Source organism: Thamnophis sirtalis, unplaced genomic scaffold, assembly GCF_051295495.1.
Source record: "Thamnophis sirtalis isolate CommonGarterSnake01/CBP01778 unplaced genomic scaffold, rThaSir2_p1.2 scaffold_9, whole genome shotgun sequence".
NCBI classification, from domain to species: Eukaryota; Metazoa; Chordata; class Lepidosauria; order Squamata; family Natricidae; genus Thamnophis; species Thamnophis sirtalis.
Window position 1 is genome coordinate 14,871,157 of NW_028261389.1, and position 21,647 is coordinate 14,892,803.

At 38.1% G+C, this 21,647-nt stretch overlaps 1 protein-coding gene across 4 annotated transcripts in view; it reads right to left on the minus strand.

Annotated features, from left to right (window-relative positions):
- Nucleotides 1-21,647, minus strand: part of CACNA1C (calcium voltage-gated channel subunit alpha1 C) — a 610,648-nt gene that overhangs the window by 82,718 nt on the left and 506,283 nt on the right. For 2 of the 4 annotated variants that reach the window (XM_087722893.1, XM_087722895.1), the window contains 7 exons: nt 16,059-16,194; nt 14,468-14,597; nt 9,628-9,687; nt 9,428-9,487; nt 6,035-6,141; nt 3,297-3,384; nt 1,668-1,775 (listed from right to left, as the gene is read on the minus strand). In XM_087722893.1, the coding sequence (XP_087579019.1) occupies nt 1,668-1,775; nt 3,297-3,384; nt 6,035-6,141; nt 9,428-9,487; nt 9,628-9,687; nt 14,468-14,597; nt 16,059-16,194 (689 nt within the window). The remainder of the gene's footprint in view (nt 1-1,667; nt 1,776-3,296; nt 3,385-6,034; nt 6,142-9,427; nt 9,488-9,627; nt 9,688-14,467; nt 14,598-16,058; nt 16,195-21,647) is intronic. The other 2 variants (XM_087722897.1, XM_087722896.1) reach the window with 2 other exon arrangements.

The following is a 21,647-nucleotide window of genomic DNA, read 5'->3' on the forward strand; positions in this document are numbered from 1 at the left end:
GAACAAGATTAAAAGCTTACATAACAAAACACAACATTTGCATGATAAAAGGGTGTGGAAAAAATGCAGATACATCAATAATTTTGATGTAAATTAAATTTAGTTAATTTTTTTTGCTTTTTCATATGGTATATGCTTAATTTCTTTGGCTTATAAATTCTAACTTTTCATACTTTGTGTAACTTTCCTTAGTCCAAACGGAAACAATTTATCCTGTATGTACAGGTAGGCCTTGAGTTACAACCACAATTCACCCTCAGATTTCCACTGGTAAGGATGACACTTGTTAAGTGAGTTGTGCCCTCATTTTATGACCTTTTTTGCCACAGTTCTTAAGCAAATCACTGAAGTTGTTAAGTGAATCATGCGGTTGTTAAAGGAAGCTGGCTTTCCCCCCATTAGTTTTGCTTGTCGGAGTCTGGGAATGTTATAAACAGTGATCACATGACCCCAGGCAGTTCAGCTATCGTAAATATATGCCAGTTGTCAAATGCCTGAATTTTGATCATGTAACCAGGTAGATGCTGCAACAGTTGTTAAGTGTGAAAACTGGTCATAAGTCACTTTTTACAGTGCCACTGTGACTTCGAATGATCACTAAATGATTGGTTACAAGTCAAGGACTAACCTGTAATTATGATTATAGTAAGTATAAAAAGGATAAAAGGCTAAGGATAAGAATCATATAGTGATATATTTGCACCCTAAATGACAATATCACTGACTTAGTATAAAATGATATATTTGTATTACGGTAGAATATTAAAACAAAGGAGACTTTGAAGAAACAGAAAAATCATAGCAATTCTCTATTTTAGGGAAAGTGTTTTTGTGTACTCTGAAAACTGGAATACACTATAACACTACATGCTATTATTATATGAATTATTATTCATATAATGAAATGAAGAACTCTTAATCTAAGATTTTATGAGGCAAATTCAAATGTTCTGAGTTTTCCTACTTTGCAAGTACCATTATTGCTGATACTGCAAAAGAAGTTTTCAGATAGAAAATACATTGAAGGCAGCTCATTGCTAGCTTCTACTTTTTTCCAAACCCAGATCTCAATTACTTTGAATAACAGCCACAATATTAATATCTGCCCTGTGTGTACACCTGATTAACTATATAGGTTGATGAGATCCGTATGGTGGACTTTCCAGCTTCTGGAATTATCCCTAGCTTCAGGAAATGTTCATTCATGTGTGCACTGAATGCACTGAGAGAACAGCTGGGCTGATTCTGCTCGTCTTCACTACTCAACAAAATTCAGAGACGTTTCTCACATCCATCCAGCTGCAAACATAAAATCTTCCCTCAAATTATCACCAAATGTGGCACAAGGCCCCAAATCACATTCAAGTAGTATTTGGGGCTACTTTTGCAGAGAATTACAGTGACATTGAACATATTAGTTCAAAAGTTGAACACCATTAGTTACTCCCTGAGTGTATATTATGAACTAAAGTGCCCAGTAGCTCTCTCAGATTAAACAAGTCGGTTACTTTAATATTTTGTGATGATCGTTTTGGAAAATGTAGAGCCCCAGGCAGTTTGTCTTTTCCTTTTCTCCCAAACTCTTCCAAACAGTTCTACTGGATTGTCATTATTATTATTTTTTGACCTTCAATGAAAAAGCGAGGGACAGGTCCCGTGACATTTACCTTGAACAACTGAACCCCAATGCAGGCAAACATGAACTGCAACAAGGTGGTCACGATCACGATATTCCCTATGGTTCGTATAGCTACAAATACGCATTGAACCACGTGCTGCAAATAAAAATCAGAAATAAAAACAAGTTGAGTTTTTCACTTTTGAGTTTTTTTAAATACTAATATTCTTGTCACTTAGCCATCTCATATATCTGTGCAGTATCACTTAGAAGGCAAAAATCCACAATTTAAACCTGTGATGGCGAACCTATGGCATGCATGCTACAGGTGACACACGGAGCCATATTTGATGGCACGCCAGCTGTCATCTCCAGTGCGAGCGCGCACAATTTTGGCACACCGTAAGAAAAAGGTTTGCCATCACTGATTTAGACTGACTTTGGAAGCAGAAAGGAATAAGAGCATCATTATGTCATAAATGTTTCACAATAGATAGACTGTCCACTTTCTAAAAACTTTTATCAGCTTTTTACCATTTCTATCCACAGTGAAAAGGCTAAACCACAGTATCTCCTAAGGTAGTGATTTTTTGGGGGAAGAGGACCTATAACTTAAATGAATATGTTGCCTTTGTTTGGATGACAAATGGCCACCCTTAAGATGCCCTTAACATTTTTTTGAGAATTTTTTTTATTGTTTTATCGTTGAAAGTGTATCGATTGGTTACAAATATATTCCATGCATTTCTTCCATAGTCCTTACATATACTTCATTCAAATCATGTTTGTACATTTTAAATCAAGAAAGAAAAGTTATGTATTTTACTATCCCTGTACCATAATTCTCATTTGGTTACCATTGTTTAAACATGTTTTTATCTAGAATCATTTATATTAGAAGACACAACCACCTGCTGGCGTTCATTTGCAGTTTCAATAAATCTCCAATGCCATTGCACCTTTATGACATGTTCTAAAATTAATTCGGTTAAGTAAGATATCTAAGCATTCCCCCCCCCCCTGTAACACACCTGTATGTATCATTAAATATTGTCCATTAACATTTCATTGTTATTATTGTAGTTAACTAAAGGTTATTTACTGATTATCTCACCTCTCCTCTCCAGGCCGCCCATAACAATTTTTGAATGGGACAGTCAGTATTAGAGAAAATCTGTACCATCCTGTAGCACAGCCAGGCCTATGCTGTACTTCACTCAGAATTGCCATTCACATTGTTTGTAAACCTCCCAGAGTCATTTAGGTGAGATGGGTGGTGTAGAAATTTAATAAATAAATATAAATATGGATCATTGTAACACAGAGAAATTTCCTGCCCTAGAGCATTTGCAAGTCAAATAATTTAATACCAATTCACAAAGCTCCAATATTGGCTCCAATCCAATATTATCCCAGAAAAAAAAGGGCAGATTCGTAATTTTTGTCACAAATGTGAATGACAATCATTTACATATAGGAAGATAACTAGAATTGTACACTTGTAGGTACTATTACCTTGAAGACAGTTAACAAGGAATCCGAACAAAGCAGATGGACTGAATCACTGCCTTTATACTCCTTGCCTACCATTAGAAAAGACCCCAAGCTGATTCATTCAGAGAAGGAGCATAAAGCAAGAGAGCATTTCATCTTTCATGGACTGATAACAGTTTTCTACCTTTAAACCCTTTGCTCTGTTGATTGCCCGCAGTGGTCTGAGGACTCTCAAAACACGTAATATCTTCACTACATTGATTGCGCTGGACCTAGAGAAGAACATTGAACATCAGGATTTACTGTCATTCTAGGCATTATCTATGAGCTGAAAAATTATGTAGTCAAATAGATATGACTGTGCACAGAAAGCCAATATTACAGTATGTTTACTAGTTGATATGCTTTTAAATAAAATGTACAAGACGTATGAAAGAAGGTTTGTAAAAGATTCATAGATCTTTCCCTGGAACGTTTCTACTGAGTTGCTTAAAACTGTAATATAAAGCTGGCATCCTTACATTAGTTAAAAGTATATTTAATCTTTTCATAGAAAAATTTTGCACTTATTTAGAATGTCTTCAACTTAATCATTTATATATAACTTTATTGTAATATCTTATTCATGAAATGTGCATTGGCTTGGCAGCAGATATTTTATTCTTTTCACCATTGCATGCCCATGTTAGGTTTTGAGGTTTTTGTTTTTAAAAGTATGTATATTATTCTAAATATATACACGGATTCTGTTCATACAGTCTTTCTACTACATTCCATTATTATTATTACTATTATAGCTTAGATGCTGCACACTAAGACTCTAAAGGGGAAGGAGATGTTAGGGACAGGTGTATTAAACTGTATAAAAATATCACATTGACCAAGAGGAAAGAATGACAAGTAAATCTGCCAAATGCACAGCAGACATACTGCATTTTTCAGAGTATAAGACGCACTTACCCCCCAAAGAGGGTGAAAAAGTGGCTGAGTCTTATACACTGAATACAGCATTTTGGCCTCCTGAAACCCCACCCCTTCACAAAAATGGATATGCAGAGGCTTTGGGAGGCCTGCAAAGTGTTCCTGGGGGATGGGGAGGGCAAAAATGGGCTGGTTTTTGTTTGTTTTTCCCCCCTGCCCCAGCAGCACTCTACAAGCCTCCTAAAGGCTATGCATGCCCTTTTTTGGGGCAAAAAACGGGCCTGTTTTCATGAAAAACAGGCCATTTTTTGCTCATTTTTGCCCCCCCCCCAGCCCCTAGGAGCACTTTGCAGGCCTCTCAAACTCTCTGCATGCCATGCAGAGGGTTTGGGAGGTCTGCAGAGTGCAAAATCTTTTTTTAAAAATTTACCTCTTCAAAATCTTGGTGCATCTTATACTCCAGTGCGTCTTATACACTGAAAAATACAGTAATTAGAAAACGGGTGCCATGCAGTAGCCATCCTGAGGCACTTTAAGATAGGGGGTCTCAGAAGCATTTCACCAAATTACTAATTCAGAAAAGATCAGTTCTATAGTTACTTGTTTTCTGAAAAAAAATGTCAACATACAACTTGGCTCTGTTAAACACAAATTCCAGCATAGGCAGAACTTCCTGGCCAGTCGCAAAGAGGCTGAAAGCCACTGGAAGAGCTAGATTAATGTGCTGAAGAAGTTGGCTTTGGGAGCTGTGTATTCTTTGAAAGAGGCTGAACTCTTCTTTCTTTCTGCTATTTATCACAGCACCCTGAGAGTTTTCAGACTGTGTGAACTTCAAAAAAATCAGATTAATTATACATCATTACTGAAGTTTTTGATTTCACTATAAGCCATACTATTTGCTGTTAATTAGGAATCCATGTTTCCAAATTTGCTTATATTCTTTTTATCTTCCTTGCCCATACTTTCATACCTTTCTGCCTCCTTGGCAAAACATATGACATCATCTTTTTTCTTTTTCAGTTTCCTAATATTGGCCTGCTAATCAAATAAGTCACTTATCTCAACATTATGATCAAGTAACGTCCTCTTTAAATTCCCACGCTGATTTATTCTAGCCTTCAAAGTTTTCCATAATTTGCTCTTACATTTCTTACCCTACCACACCAATGCCTTGATATTGTCTTGCTCATAAACAATTCTCAGCTTTATATCAATCTCAGCCATACAAAATTCTCCTATTTCAAACTACTCAGTGCTTTTGCACCACCGCTGTGTGTGATTGGTGTGAATGTGTTATATTGAGCACCAGTACAATGTTGCTTCCATTTTCTTCAAATCTATTCTTCAACCCCCATGATGCTTTAGATCCTTCCTCCTAATTCCTATTGCAACCAAGGCTTCAACCTGAGTCAAATGCATAATAATCAATCAAACAAAATTGTTTCTTTTTTCATTTTGCTTCTGCTGCCATTATCTCCTCTTTTGTTTCTTCTATAATATTATAATATATATAACTTAGTACATCTTGGCTCATGGTTTTGTCCTTGGACTAAGTCAAGTGCCATAACACTTATTGCCGATTGCCAGAATATAATTTTTTCTTATGATAGCTTAGAAATCGATTTAAAATCCAGTATCGGTCTGAACTAAAAACAGCATATTGTGGCTTCTTAATTATTCTTCATACAAATATACAAAGACCCAACTATTTTGAAATGAGAATGAAAATCAAACATGTAAAAGCATGAGCAAAGGGAGCATTTAAAGCAAAGAAGAAGAAAGAAAGAAAGAGGAGGAGGAGGAGGAGGAGAAGAAGAAGAAGAAGAAGAAGAGGAAGAAGAAGAAGAAGAAGAAGAAGAAGAAGAAGAAGAAGAAGAAGAAGAAGAAGAAGAAGAATTTGTAGGGAGAACCTTCATTTAGCTTGTGCCACAACTGTGTCTCCCTTTCCCTGATCTATCCATCTTCCATACGATAGTTGGAAAGGTACGATAGCTTACTCACTGGATCCCGAAGGAGATGAGAGAAACGCTAACCACCAGCAGGTCCAGGATGTTGAAGTAGTTCCTGCAGAAGGAGCCTTTGTGAAGGAAAGCCCCATAAGCAGTCATCTATAGGCAATCAAGATTTTACTGTTAGCAAATGCCAAAGATTTTCAGAGCAACGAAAAGGAGAGTAGAGGAGAAAAACTCTATACATTTGAGCACAAAGTTTCACATGAAGAAGGCAAAGAGGAGTAAATGTGTTTTTCAGGAAAGGGCATGCTAGAAAAACTTGCTAGTAGCATCTGGCCCAACTAAGGAACGGCTGTTGGTAGCTTGCTATTTATTGCCTTTTGAATACACTTTTCTTTTTGTTAGCTTTCAATATGACATTCATTCTAGAATTTGGTAAAATGTACTTTCCCGTATGATTATTATTTAAGTTTTTACTCCCCCCCCCAAACCTCCTTTAATGAAAATTAGTCTGGTGATCTCAATAGGAAGAAGGATCTTTTCATAGTTCTACCAGATCCATATTCTTTAAACTTTTAGAAGGGTCATCATCACACTGCTTAATCTCTCACTGAATTGAGGACTATATATCTGCTGCTTTCTTACCAGCAGGCACAGTTTTTATCAATACAGTTGAGTCTGATGTAATATCAGTTCTATAACATGAGGGATCTAGGTGTCCATGCAAGAACCCCAAGTTTGATTTCTATTATCAGTGATAAGGTAAGGTATATCTGAATCAATACTTGCCATCACTTATAAAATCTAAATGTACTATTAATTAGATCATAGCAGTTTCTGCATGGTTTTTTTTTTATTATTACCAGCAAAACTCTTCCAAGAAAATAAAAATTTCTGTAATTCAAAATCTTGGGGCTGTTTTTAATGGCTTAAAATTTCAAGGAATGCCTTCTCCATACGAACTTTCAAGGACACTTCAGTAGTTTTTGTGAAGTGAGAGTGGCTTTGGGACTTTGTGAAATGTGTTCCCTAAGGACACACACTTGGCACGTATGTTTGTTGCTTTTTTTGACATCAGGCTAAAATATTCCTTTTCCCAGGCATTTCATTATTTTTAGTCCCTTTGATCCTAACATGCATACATCACACTGGGGTGGTATCTTTTTCATATTTTTCCTGTGCCACAATAATAACTTGTTTGCATGTTTTGTCTCTTCGCTTTGCCTTTATTTAATAGACCAAGACAATACAAATCTCAATACTGTGATTTGATTTTGAAATGTTTAAAAAATAATGAAGTGTGGCTAATCTGCTTAAATTTCTTTTGGCTGATATACCTAATTGCCAGGGGTGGGTTCCGGATTCTTTCACTGCTGGTTCTCTCAGGGATGTGCTTCGGGCACGGGCGCGCTTTGCACACGCACATGCGCAGCAGTGAAAAAAATGTTTCTGTGCATGCGCAGAAGCAAAAAACAAGATGGCAGTACTGTAGGCAACGCCAATAGAAGCGATTCGGAGGCATGGGTGGCCGAGTTACTAACTACTCAGCCGAACCGGTCCGAACTGGTAAGAACCCACCTCTGCTAGTTATTACAAGGAAAGTGTTACCTGCACACAGAATTTTAGCACGACTCCTTAAACATATCATACCTGAAAATGTCTTAAAATAAAGATACTTGTTTTATTTATTTATTAAATTTAAAATACTGATTGGAATATGAGGAACAAACAATCATAGGGGCATTTTCAATTCTTGTAGACAACTCGGAATGCACTGCATTGACAATTTGTAATTTCCTCTACTGGATTAAAAAAATCCACATTAATCTGAGTGGTAGAAATTAACATTTAACATTCTCCATACCACTGAAAGATAAATAAGTCAGTCACAACTGTCTGGAGGGGCTTAAAGGCACTGGATATTTTGTACTACACCACTTATTCTAGTTATCTGTGCTCTTCAGTATATGAGAGAGCAAAGTTACAAGATTGAAGGAAATGTGATCTTTTAAACATTGATGCTATTAACGTTATAGTAGAACAATACTGAAAGCTGGTGTAATCTTCAGTGGCTGCGTGAACAGGATATCTACCTCAGTTTGTCTAGGCATAGCTTGCTTATTTACTTAACTCAGTTTTCTGGAATTGGATGTCATGCTGGATTAGAAATTTCCCATCCAGGTTGGAATCAACAAAAGGTGATGCTGTGATTTAGATATGCTAGAATAACCTCAATCAAGAGTTTCTAAAATCTACCAAGGTGGCATAATGTATTAATCAGTTACCAATGGCCTGATAGGGATTTAATAATTTCCCCCCGTCTTTTCATTTTTGGTAGTTTCAGGATGGGTAAAGTTTGCTCCTATTTCAATAGATGTGTGCTGCATTGGCTATTTCAGCAATTGTAATTTAACATAGTAGGCCACATTTAATACAATTCCATTTTTTAAACACATATATTCAAGGCATCTTGGCTTTGTATTTGCTCACAGTAGCAAATTGCTAGAATTTCCTGGTCTATTAGGTGGCAATTCCGCTCCCTAAAGCCAATTTAGCACTTCAAGACATATAAATTAGAAATTGTATTCTAAATAGTCTGACTCATGTTGCCTGAGTTTATAATGACAGGTTATAATGTGGTTTTTTTTAAAGTCTTGTTTTGTTTTAGGTTAGGAGCGATATAAGGATATTAGGAGAGCTTATCACAAAGGGTCCCTTTTTGTATGGTACATGGTTATTGCTTCCTGAAATGAAAACATGTGGTGTTCCAGGACATTTATTCTTCCCTGAGCTTCCTGGGTAGTTTGGTTGCTATATACCAGTGTTGGAGAATATTTTCGGCACCGAGTGCCAAAACCAGAATGCGTGTTGTGTGTGAACGTGTTGGAAACCAGAAGAGCAGTTGCTCTTTTGGGTTCCGGAGCACGTGTGCGCCCCAGCCAGCTGGTCTTCAGATGCGCAGAAGCGCTGGAAACCAGAAGAGCAGCTGCCCAGAGCTCACATGCGTGCTGAACAGCTGGTCTTTGTGCGCACATGCGTGCCGGAAACTAGAAAATCAGCTGCCCGGTGCGCATGCGCACACTGGCCAGCTGATCTTCCGGTTTATGGTGCTCCTACACACAAAGACTAGCTGGCTGGTGTGCATGCACACACCGGAACCTGGAAAAGCAGGTGGCAACGGCGCATGCCCAGAAAGAGAGCTCTACGTGCCACCTCTGGCTCACGTGCCATAGGTTAACCATCATGGCTATACACCAAAGACTAACAGGTGTACTAACAACTGAGACTTATAGTAGTTACAATGGATTAGTTCCTAAAACATGCACAAGCACAACTGAGCGACAAAGGACACCGACCTACAGAGAAAACACTTCGGATCTAAAGCAGTACAAAATGACAAAGCAGAAAGCAAGAGGGAGCACAGAAGGCTCAGAGTGGTTACCTTAAGAATAATTTCTAATGTAAAGATACTAGTGAAGACATAATCTGCATTGCCTAGGATCTGAAAAATAAGCACAGTTGGGTTAGTGATCACTGAGCATGGTCAAAACACAAACAGGTGTGTGGGTTAGCAACAGAGAGCAGCAGAAAATTAGTGGGCTTACAAGTGAGAAGCTAATGGAAGAGGAGATGGGACTTTACCTTCAGGGCAATTTCAATGGTGAAAATGACAGTAAAAAATATATCAAAACAAAAGAGAACCTGTAAAACAAAAGGGAAGGGGTGCAGGGAGAAGGAAGGTATGTGAGTGAACACTATAAAACTAAATCAAAATATAAAGTCAAAATGAATAGCTACGTTAAGGAGTTGTATTGGTGAGTGATTGCAACTTTTCAACGAAGACAACCACCAGGCTATAAGCAGGATATTTAAATAACAGTTGTCTGCATTTGCTATTTTTTCACCTGTGCTTTCATGAGAAAGCAAAGTACTATTTCTGTAAAACAGTATTTGGTAAATTACTCTTGGCCAGAAAATTTAAATATACTTGATCTCTGGTGGAAAATGTATGCTTCCTCCCTCCTTCTCTCTCCCAAAACTATGATATGTATGTAACTCTGTTTTATTATTAAGGGAAACAAAGTCACATTTTGAAAGCCAAGCTGCCTGAGACTTACAGAATGTTGTTATAAAGCCACACCTAAACTGAGTTTTTTTTAAAAGTGGTTCTAAGTATATCTATCATTCAAATCAGGGAGACTTACTCTGGGGTCACCATAATTAAGATTAGGCTGCAAAGTGCAATATAGCTCTATCTGATCCTCAAGTAGGGATAGATTTGATTGTATGTAAACAAAATGCCAAAGTAGACCTGAGTTAAGATTTGTTCCTGGAATGTTGTTCACTATAATGTCAAATATACAACATTTTGTTCCTTTTAACTTTATTAAACTTCACAGGTTTAGTGCCTCTGAGGGAAGAACAGCAACTCATCATTGCACAAAGAAAAAGTTGATTGGATGGAACATATTTAAAGATATCTGAAGTTGTTAAAACAATGCCGGAAGAAAGGGGTTTTCACCCAATTGAGCTTTCTTCCTCGCTTTTAATCTTTATGGGCAAAATTCTATGCCAGCATAATTAAACATGACCGGATTAATGCTCAGTTTAGCATAGCACAATGCAGTTTTGGAGCTATTTTGTTGAGTTCCCAACAATAGTTCTTAATTACTTTATTTAAAAAAGATGGGAAGTGGCTCTATTTTTGTGAAAATGTACAGTAAATAACCAATTAAATAGCCGTACAATATAATTTTATAACATTACAAAAATTAAACAATACAGGTCAAGACATTGCAATTTGAATTACTCTTATGCAGTGCCTATGAATTTAGAAATACTTCCAAAACAACAGCACCCCCCCTCCCCGAAATAATATATGATTATACAAGATTTGCAGCTGCTTCTCTTCCTGGAATGAGATGATACTGGTGCTTAGGGGAGCTATCTTGAATTGAAAACAATTTTAAGGATGTGTCTAGTGCATTGAAAAAGTATGTGTTGAATAGAAATTATTATAAAACATCCGCATAACCCAAATCTCACTTGCTGATTGACGAGCAGATGTTTATTTGGTTTTAAATCATATTAAAATCAAAACAAATCCCCATTTGATGAAAAGAGATTGTTTGAAGAACTGGCCACACTGTTGAATAATTTGGAAACTATCACATTAAAGTACAGAATGATAAGAATATTAAAGAAATCCTATCCAAAATCTGCTATGGAATCTACTTCATGCATGCAGCAGGAAAGGCCTGCATAATTGAATACTCCTAATCTTTCCCCTCATGGGCTCATTTCCCCACATATCAATATTAATGAATCAATTAACTTGCACACATATGTATATGAACCACCATGTACATTTTAACCTGCTGATACCACTTTGCAGAGACAGTATAATTCAATATTCTGGCAGTAGGTAGAAATAGGAATGAGCAAAGCATTATACTGTATATTGGGAAGTTAAAAGAATTTGGACTAGAGCCAAATTCTGCATTTTGACAGTCTTCCTAAGCTAATATTGAGCCCAGGTGTTCTGAGCTCTGAATGACTATTGATGTTCAAGCTTCCCATTAATTTTAGTGTAGAGATCAGCTGCCTTACTAATATTTCTGGGCACTTTTACATAGCATAAAAATATTGGAAGCTTTTAACTGACAAGATAACTAAATATCATGTGCAACTCTTAAATGCCATGATTCTTTAGAGCAGTAGTTCTCAACCTCTGCCACTCTAAGATGTGTGGACTTAAGCCCAGCAATTCCCAGCCAGCCTGAAGAGACACGGGAGTATCTTTCCATAGAAGTAAAATTGCAAATTATGCTTAAAAGTGGGAGAAATCTTGCCCCCTGTTTTTATGCATCTTTCTTCTGTAAATTCAGTCCCACTGAGTTCAGTTATGTTTATTCTGAGGTAAATGGAAATAGAATTTCAGCCTTAAATGCTCACAATTATCAGGTTATTTTATGTATGATTACGCCTGTAATTTCTGCTGTATCAATATTGAGAATTATTAGCCCATTAAAGTATATTTTATGTCATGTGATTCAAAATACTTTGATAGTTTTTCTTTTTACAACACATTCAAGTAACACTTGACACAGACTTCTGGTTACAGTGAATATCATTTTACAAAAAGAATCATCAGTAGGTAATTTCCCTGCATTTTCCTTGCTGTAAACAGACTGGGTGAAATTTGCCCTTTTCTGCATGGTGTATTAAATTAAGCACTGGGTGTTTCTGAAAAAGGAATGTTACAAAGACCAGCGAGAGGGTGGGGAATATTGATGATTTCTTGTTATCTAAATGATACTTTTGAAAATATTTCCACATATATTTCTGCTTTCGTTTTCAACACAGATCAAATTCTGGAACAAAGATTTTGGTATAAATACTTCTGAAACTGTCAGCTATAGCAGAAATGTATAGACTGCCCATTTACAACTCTTCATACCCAAAATATAATAAAAGTAACAACTTTCTTGAAGAGAGCTAGACTATTGTAGCGGCTTGCTCTTGTCTTCTTCTGGTGTATATTTTTGACTATTATTAATCTTGATTATCTCCCATCCAAGTATGAATTCTGACCTTACATAGATTTTCAAATCAGTGAAACCTGTTGCCATCCGCTGTGGCTCTAGAATGTTTTAAATGTCTTTCAAAAAGGAAACAAAACATGTTTTGGGGATGCAAGGTTGCAAGGAATGGTTTAGATCAGTATTTCCCAAATTAAGATGTGTAGACTTCAACTCCCAGAATTTCCAGCCAAAGAACTGAAGTCCACATATCTTAATATTCGTAAGATTGAGAAACACGATTTAGGTAACATCTGTTCAAGCACATCTATATTAAATCAAATCTGAATGCAGGACGATATGTTTAACATACAGGATGGCCCCAGTTCAATCCTTGCCATTTCGAAATCTGGCTTTAAAAACATTTGCTTGACAATCTATAGGATGATATTTTGAGGTAAAAACATTGATGACCTGTTTCACTACAGGAAAGCTTTCCAAGGAAGGACTGAAAAATAGTTTGCAATCTAATCATATATAAATCTACTTGAGGTTAATTTCATTGATTTCAGTGAGAGTTACTCCAGGTAGGTATGTTTAACTGGTAGTTGTAATGGCCATTCTTCTATCTAGGGATCCACTGAAAATATAGTTTTATTGGAAGGGTAATGGATCCTTAGCCTTTTTCAGGTTGATTCCCTAGAAAACCCACCTTATTGATGTCATTTGTTTATATGCTTTTGACCACATAAACTTTGCTGAAGTAAAAAAAACCTCATATAAATATAACACCTCAGCTGCTTAATTTAATATGAATTCTAGATTAATTTACACAAAATTATGTGTGTGTGTTACAAGACAGTCCTTGATTTATAACCGCAATGGACCCCAAAATCTCTCTTACTAAATGAGACATTTGTGAATTTAATCCCATTTCATAACCTATCATGCCACAGATGTTAAATGAATTATTGCAGTTGTTAAGTAACACAGTTGTTAAGGTTTCCCCATTGATTTTATATGTCAGGTCACAAAAGGTGATTACATGTTCCCAGGTCACAGCAACTGCCTTAAATATGGGTCAGTAGCCAAGCATCTGAATTTTCATCATGTGGCCATGGGGATGCTGCAATGGCGGTAAGTGTGAAAAATGGTCATGTCACTTTTTTCAGTGTTATTGTCACTTCGAATAGTCACTAAATGAAGTGTAGTGGAGGACTACCTGTACTGACCAGCAGCTCTTTCTGTTTAGGCCAGGTGGCTGGAGAATTCTGGGAGTTGAAGTCCACAAGTCTTAAAGTTGCCAAGTTTGAAGGCCTCTGGTTTAGGCACTACCGTATTTTTTGGAATATAAGACGAATCTTTTTCCCTCAAAAAAGAGGCTGAAAATCTGGGTGCGTCTTATACACTGTACAGCATTTTTAAGCCTCCAGAAACCCCACCCCTTCACCAAAATGGCTGTGCATAACTTGTAAGAGGCTTTCAGAGAGCTCCTGGGAGCTGAGAAGGGCAGAAATGAGCAAAAAGTGGGCCGTTGTTTGCTCAAATTTGCCCCCCCCCCAGCCCCCAAGAGTAGTCTATAAGCTTCCTAATGCCCTTTTTTTTACAAAAAATGGGCCCATTTTTGTGAAAAATGGGATGTTTTTTGCTCATTTTTGGACCCCCACTCCCCAGGAACACTCTATAAGCCACCTAAGGGCTATTCCTGCCCCTTTTTTGAAAACAAAATGGGCCCATTTTTGAGAAAAACGGGCTGTTTTGGGGAGGTTTTCAGAGTGCAAAAACTTTTTTAAAAAATTTGCCTCTTAAAATCTTGGTGCATCTTATACTCCGGTGCATCTTATACTCCAAAATACAGTAATTTAGATCAAGCAGCATGAGAACCTGGTAAGCACTAGTCATCTGGCTTCTGAACCTCATTCTGTACAATCTGCAGAGCAGTGAAAAAATGGAAGGCGTACTTGATTTCTAACTGAGTAATGCCGAACTGGGTCCTCAGCTGCCAGAGAGATGCTGCTGAGCAAGATGAAAAAAAGGATCAGGTTGGTGAAAATGTTGTTATTAACGATGCGATGGCAGTGGAGCCGAAATCTGAAAAGAGAGAGAGAGACAGACAGAGAGGAGAGACACAACTTTACTCATCAGATATTACAGAGATCAATGTTTTATCTCAACCCCTTGATTTCTTAAGCTTATTTGTAGGCCAGATGCCAACAGAAACAGAACATTTGACCATAGGAGTCTTCATCAACAATCTGAAGTAAAATAGCCCAGTCACAAATTTGCCACCTCACTGAAAACACCGGGACGAATAAATCACAAACGGATTCCTACTCATGACTTTCAACTTTCTGCAAGGAATAAACGATGAAATAATGATTGTGACTTATGATATCCGTGATTTTAAACACATTTTGGCATTGCAAATCTGAGCAGAGGCCTTTGTGACTGAACTCACCTAAGCCATAAGGGTGTCTAACTGAAGATCCAAGTAAAGGTAAAGGTCCCCCTCGCACATATGTGCTAGTCGTTCTCGACTCTAGGAGGCAGTGCTCATCCGTTTCAAAGCCGAAGAGCCAGCGTTGTCCGAAGACGTCTCCGTGCTTATGTGGCCGGCATGACTAAATGCCCAAGGCGCATGGAATGCTGTTACCTTCCCACCAAGATGGTCCCTATTTTCCTACTTGCATTTTTACATGCTTTTGAACTGCTGGGTTGGCAGAAACTGGGACAAGTAACGGGAGCTCACTCTGTTACGTGGCGCTAGGGATTCGAACCGCCGAACTGCTGACTTTTCTGATTGACAAACTCAGCGTCTTAGCCACTGAGCCACTGTATCCCTGAAGATCCAAGCAGAATGATTCAAATAAATCAATAGTTATTTTTTTAAAAGAAGATAAAACTGTAATGCGGTTGGGGAAGGGAAGAATACTGTACTGTTTTCAATAGGGTGAGGAGTTTTGTAATTCCATATGTAGAGATAATCGACTATGATAATAGCGTTAAGATTTTGTTGTGAATGAATGTAGAATGATTACTGGAAAAACATTTACATTTTGCTTCTAATTCCCTCCATCTCTTATTTCTATTCTTCTCAGATCTACATCAAACCATTCTGCTGAAGATGCAAGGAAGATTTTTATGGCTTGGAGACAAGGCTGCTCTTTCCTAAAGTCCCAACCATTTATGTCATCAAGGCCAGTTGTGTCTTCATGGCAGCAAGCTGGCCCTTGGGCTAGATTAAGAGCAGAGCTCTTATTTACCCATCCCTGATATATGCCAAGAACCGTTCTTTTCCACAGAGCAATTCTATCTTGAAATAGAGATTATTTTTCTTTTCAATTTTCCGTCTAGAATTTATTTGTCTCTTATAACATTCTTGGAGATCAGTGACAATAGTATATACATTTTCCTATATCGTAGTATTATCCACTGAGTAAGCTTGCATTGTACGAGACAGACTACAAAACATACAACTACCCACACTTTCTTAAAAGCATGTTATTGGGACTGTTTTCATGGTGGCACAAGTTCATGCAAGAAACAACATACTTGTTGCTGGGACTGAAAACGAAAAAAGCAGTAGCTTCTGGCATTGGCACTGCTTTCTCCTTAAGATGCAGTTCAGACATAGGGCGAGGACGAGGTCCAACGGGCATCTCCGGTTGTTCTTCTTCGTCCTCCTCTCCTAAAAGATAAAGGTCTTCATTTTTAGAATTATTCATCGTAAATAGCCTATTGATTTACCTCATAAAGAATATCTGATTGTATCTCAGTCTTAAAAGTAAGACATATTCAGTGGTGGGATTCAGCCAGTTCATACCACTTCGAGAGAACCGATTGTTAACTTTCTGAGCAGTTCGGCGAACTAGTTGTTGGAAGAAATCATCAGGGCAGAGAACCGGTTGTTAAATTATTTGAATCCCACCACCGGACGTATTCCAATTTATCCCAAACTGGAGCCCACTAGTATATATCTACTTGCATAACACAAGTATCACAAGTATCACTCCAGCATTCTGACCAGTATAAACCATGTTGGCTTAGATGTCATGGAGATTTTCAATCCCAAAGGTGCTTTTCAAAAGGCAACTGGGCTTTCTTGATTTCTACCTTGAAAACATTTTATCTCTCATCCAAGGAGCTTCTTCAGTTCTCAGAACTGAAAAAGGATAATAAGCGAAACGTTTTCAAAGAAAAAACCAAGAAATTCCAGTTGCCTTTTGAAGAGCATCTCTGGGACATGTTGGCTAGAAATACTGGAAGTTGAAGAGGGTCAGGGTTCATATGGTTCCAAATACTGCAAATACATACCCACACCTAGAATTAAATGCAACGTGTACACTTATTTACTTCTAAAATTCAGTTGGTCAACTCAATTATTTCTCATAACGGCTAATGTACAAGTCACCATAGACTGCAAACATTACATAAAACCAATCATTGGTTGAAATATTTAATTCAAAATCAAGCATTTCTGATAAGCAGACTCATTTTTTAGAATGTCAAACTTCGACAAACAAGGGAACTTTTTAACGATGTGTGTAATGAATGGGGAGATCATACTCCAGAAGTTCAGATACAAATAATTAATCATTCAAAATTAAATCTGCCAATCTAGGGCACAGAGTGGCAAAGCCAGGGAACTGAGCAATCAGTCAGGAGGAAGAAGAGCGGCAACATAACCCTCCAGTTCCATCCTGGCTTCTGTTTAAGCAAGAAATATGTCCAACCTTGGAAGAGGTTGAAGAAGTACTAGGAATTAAGGTAAAGGTATATGTCTCTGCTCATCTCCGTTTTAAAGCCGAAGAGCCAGCACTGTCCGAAGACATCTCCATGGTGATGTGGCTGGCATGATTCAATGCCGAAGGCACCAGGAACTCTATTACCTTCCCACCAAGGTAGTTCCTATTTTTCTACTTGTATTTTTACATGCTTTCGAACTGCTGGGTTGGCAGAAGCTGGGAGAAATAACGGGAGCTCACTCCATTATGCGGCTCTAGGGATTCAAACTGCTGACCTTTCTGATTGACAAGCTCAGCGTCTTAGCCACTGAGCCACCACGCCCCTATACAAGGAATTCAATCTCTGGAAAAAGGCTAAATAGTTATAAATTAGAATCTTTAAAAACATTTTTTTACCATGGATCTGTTGGATGCAGAAGTATATCTCTTACTCTTATTTTCAAATCTGTATGACCAAACACCCATATGTGCTTCTGAAATCCATACAGGTGGTTCTTGATTTATAATGGTTCACTTAACAATGGTTTGAAGTTACCATGGCCTCAAAAACAAATAATTTATGACTTGCACTTGAAGTTACAACTGTCGCCCTGCCCTTGCAGTCATCTGACTGCAATTAGCAATAGCAATAGCAGTTAGACTTATATACCGCTTCATAGGGCTTTCAGCCCTCTCTAAGCGGTTTACAGAGTCAGCATATCGCCCCCACAGTCTGGGTCCTCATTTCACCCACCTCGGAAGGATGGAAGGCTGAGTCAACCTTGAGCCGGTGAGATTAGAACCGCTGAACTGCAGATAACAGTCAGCTGAAGTGGCCTGCAGTACTGCACCCTAACCACTGCGCCACCTCGGCTCAATTCAGGCCCTCGGCAACAGGCTTACATTTACATTTACAAAGATTTCAGCATCTGGCAGTCACATGACCAAAATGCAGCAAAGCAAGCAGTTACGTGTGTTTCTGTACAGCACATGTTACATCTTTGCTGCAAGAGCTGCATTGGTTATCAGTTTGGTCCAGTAGTTAAGTCATTGGGTAAGAAGTGGGCGAGTGTGAGTTCAAATCCCGCCTTAGCCATGAAAGTCAACTAGGTGACTTTGGGCGAGTTATTTTCTCTCAACTCAACCTACTTCATGGAGCTGTTGTGGGGAAAACAGGAGGAAGAAGGTGTGTTAGATATGTTTGTTACCTTGAGTTGTTGTAAAAGTAGTAAAGGCAGGATAGAAATGAATGAATGAATGAATAGCAATTCTGTTACGGATTCTGGGAATTTTGTATTTTTATACTTGTATAAGTTAGTGCATGGAAGTAGAGTTGCTTAAAAAGCTTTTAGACACGTTAGTCACCAATTTTTCCCAACACTTCAATATCTGTGTATAAATATAAATGAGGCAAATACCTGGCCACTAAATACTGCACAGAATATTTTTATGGGAGAGAGACTTTTTCTTACCAAAAAAGAAAAAGAAAGAAAATTGTAAATATTGTTTGTTTAGAATTCACACAGGAAAAAAATAGTTTAAAAGCAGAAACTTCTGAACAAAATTCTTAAAGAAAGAAAAGCTCCAGGCACTGTGGAGATCTACGAATAACCCGCAAGGAAGAAATGCAAAAAAGTCCCATGAATGGCCTGTGGGGCATATAGGAAAGGTTTCAGCAAACACTGAATCAGAATCAAATGAGCAAACCAACAATAATACACATATGACTCAACACACCCTGTTTTCCCAAAAATAAGACCCAACCAGAAAATAAGCCTTTGTTGTTAATTTCGAAGTTGTGTCCGACCCATCTCAAACCCATGGACAACATTCCTTCCTGTCCTCTACCATCCTCTGGAGTCCATTTAAGCTCACGCCTTCTGCTTCAGTGACTCCATCCAACCATCTCATTCTCTGCCATCCTGTTCTTCTTTTGCCCTCCATCTTTCCCAGCATTAGGCTCTTCTCCAGTGAGTCCTTCTTTCTCATTAGGTGGCCAAAACAAATAAGCCCTAGAATGATTTTTCAGGATGCTCGTAATATAAGCCCTACCCAAAAACAAGCCCCAGTTAAGATCATCAGCCAGACAGAAGCAATTAATAAGACCTAGCCAGAAAATAATCCCTAATGCATCTTTTGGAGCAAAAAATATTATAAGACCTGGTCTTATTTTCAGAGAAATACGGTACACTCCAGAGTTGCCATTCCAGTAATTGGTTAAACAGAAATGTTGCACAATGATTCAGAACTATGACTGTGTTTAACAAACCACGCAGCTATCTCTCTAGCAATTCCCAAAGCTAGCAATTCAACCATAATTCTATACTGGTATTTATTTATTTGCTTGTTTCTTTTCAAAGCAAATTTCTTTAAATGATAGGTGTGGGTGAACCAGCTCATCCCTGAAATTCAGCTATGTAGTAATTGCACAGAAAGAGAGAAAAATAGTCTTTTAAATACATCATATTGTGCAAATGTGTAGACTACAAAAAAAAGAAAACAATATGCAGAGAGCTTTGTTAAGTGCTTAAAGTATAAAGCACACTAAGTGATACTGCATAGATATAGCCATGGAGTTTTCTTGGTACCAGTGAAAAAATAACTGCCAAGATTCTTCAACATCCCAATCCACCCTGCAACCTTGCAATTTCCAAAAAGTTTCCCATTTCAAATATTAATCAGAGCTGAGCCTACTTAAACATTTGAACTGAGCTACCATCACCCAGATGTTACTACTATCTGCCAGGACAATATTTTCCCTTTTTGTCTTGTATAATTATTGTGAGCTGCCACAAGAGCAAGTGTTGCATACAAAACAAAGAATGGCAAGCAAACAAGTCTTTTACAGAAAACTTTTGGATTTTGACCACAGCTTTTCTGTAATAGCTACACTTTGAACCAGAGGTGGGTTTCTGCCGGTTTGGCCTGGATTGGGCGAATTGATAGTCAACGGTGGGAGGCTCTGCCCACCTGCCCGGATGCTTCTGCACATGCGCAGAATAGCAATAGCAATAGCAATAGCAGTTAGACTTATATACTGCTTCATAGGGCTTTCAGCCCTCTCTAAGCGGTTTACAGAGTCAGCATATTGCCCCCAACAACAATCCGGGTCCTCATTTTACCCACCTCGGAAGGATGGAAGGCTGAGTCAACCCTGAGCCGGTGAGATTTGAACAGCCGAACTGCAGAACTGCAGTCAGCTGAAGTAGCCTGCAGTGCTGCATTTAACCACTGCGCCACCTCGGCACAGAAGCACTGTGTGCGAGCAAACAGGTAATAAAAAACTGGAAACCCACCACTGCTCTGAACCAATATTTTCATTAAACTGCCCCTTACATCTCAAAATCCTTTTCATGGTCACTCGTTGCCTATTCAAATCTTATGAGCATCTCCATGTATATGACCTATACCTGCCTTCTCAAGGTCTAGCCCTTTAATTTATTATTTACTATTAGTACATTACATTTGTTACAGCCACCCACTACAGCACACTCAAGAGAATTTAGGCAGATTATTTTGAAGGGTTTTTTTTGCTGTCGTTTTGTTTGTTTTGTTTTGTTTTAAGGATTGAGGATCAGTTAGATGATTAGATAACATATGAGCTGCTAAGCAGCTCTGGTCCCAATACTGGACCTGGTTTGCCTTTGCATTTTCCTTCTAGTTTGTAAGATGATTTCTATCTTTCGCTCTCATCTGATCTGCTTAAACAGCAAACCGCTTTAAAGATCTACATTGTAAATTCTAATTGCAGCCACCCTAGCATCATCCTAATTCTTCCCCTGACAAGAAGCTTACTTTCATGGCTGAGTTCTTTAGTGGCAGTTGCAAAAGGCAAAGAGGCAGCTTGGGGAATTGCATTATAAAATGCCCACGGGACCTACTACTGGTAGTAGAAGAGTTTGAAGCAGCAATACCATTTATGGATAAGACAACAAATCATAAAAATCAGTAAGAAAACTTGGAGGAATATGCACCCATAAACAGCTCAGTGAAATGCACTATACAGTCTTGTTAAAATATTCATGACTCGGAGAGAACATGGGAACAAGGTCAGCCAATGAATAGGCATAGCAACTAAGTCAGCCAATGGGAGCTTAAAGAGATCTGAGTCTGTGCAGAGAATTGAAACAGAAACTTAAGAAGAAAGCAGTCTGCTGCTCTGTGAAGTCACTTAGCAGTCTGTCTGGGCTTGTCTACTGATATGAAACTAATTGCTTGTGTTTGCCTGTAACTCTCCTGCCTTGTATGTACTTGGAAGAACCACCTGTTGGTATTGTACATTTATTCATCTATTCTTATGTATATAAAGAAGTTGATGAATCCAGCTGCATCAGTTATCTGTGTGTGCTTCTGGATTTGAATTTATGCAAGAAACTCTGACAAGTCTAACATTATGGACTTCGTGTCTATCTCTGAA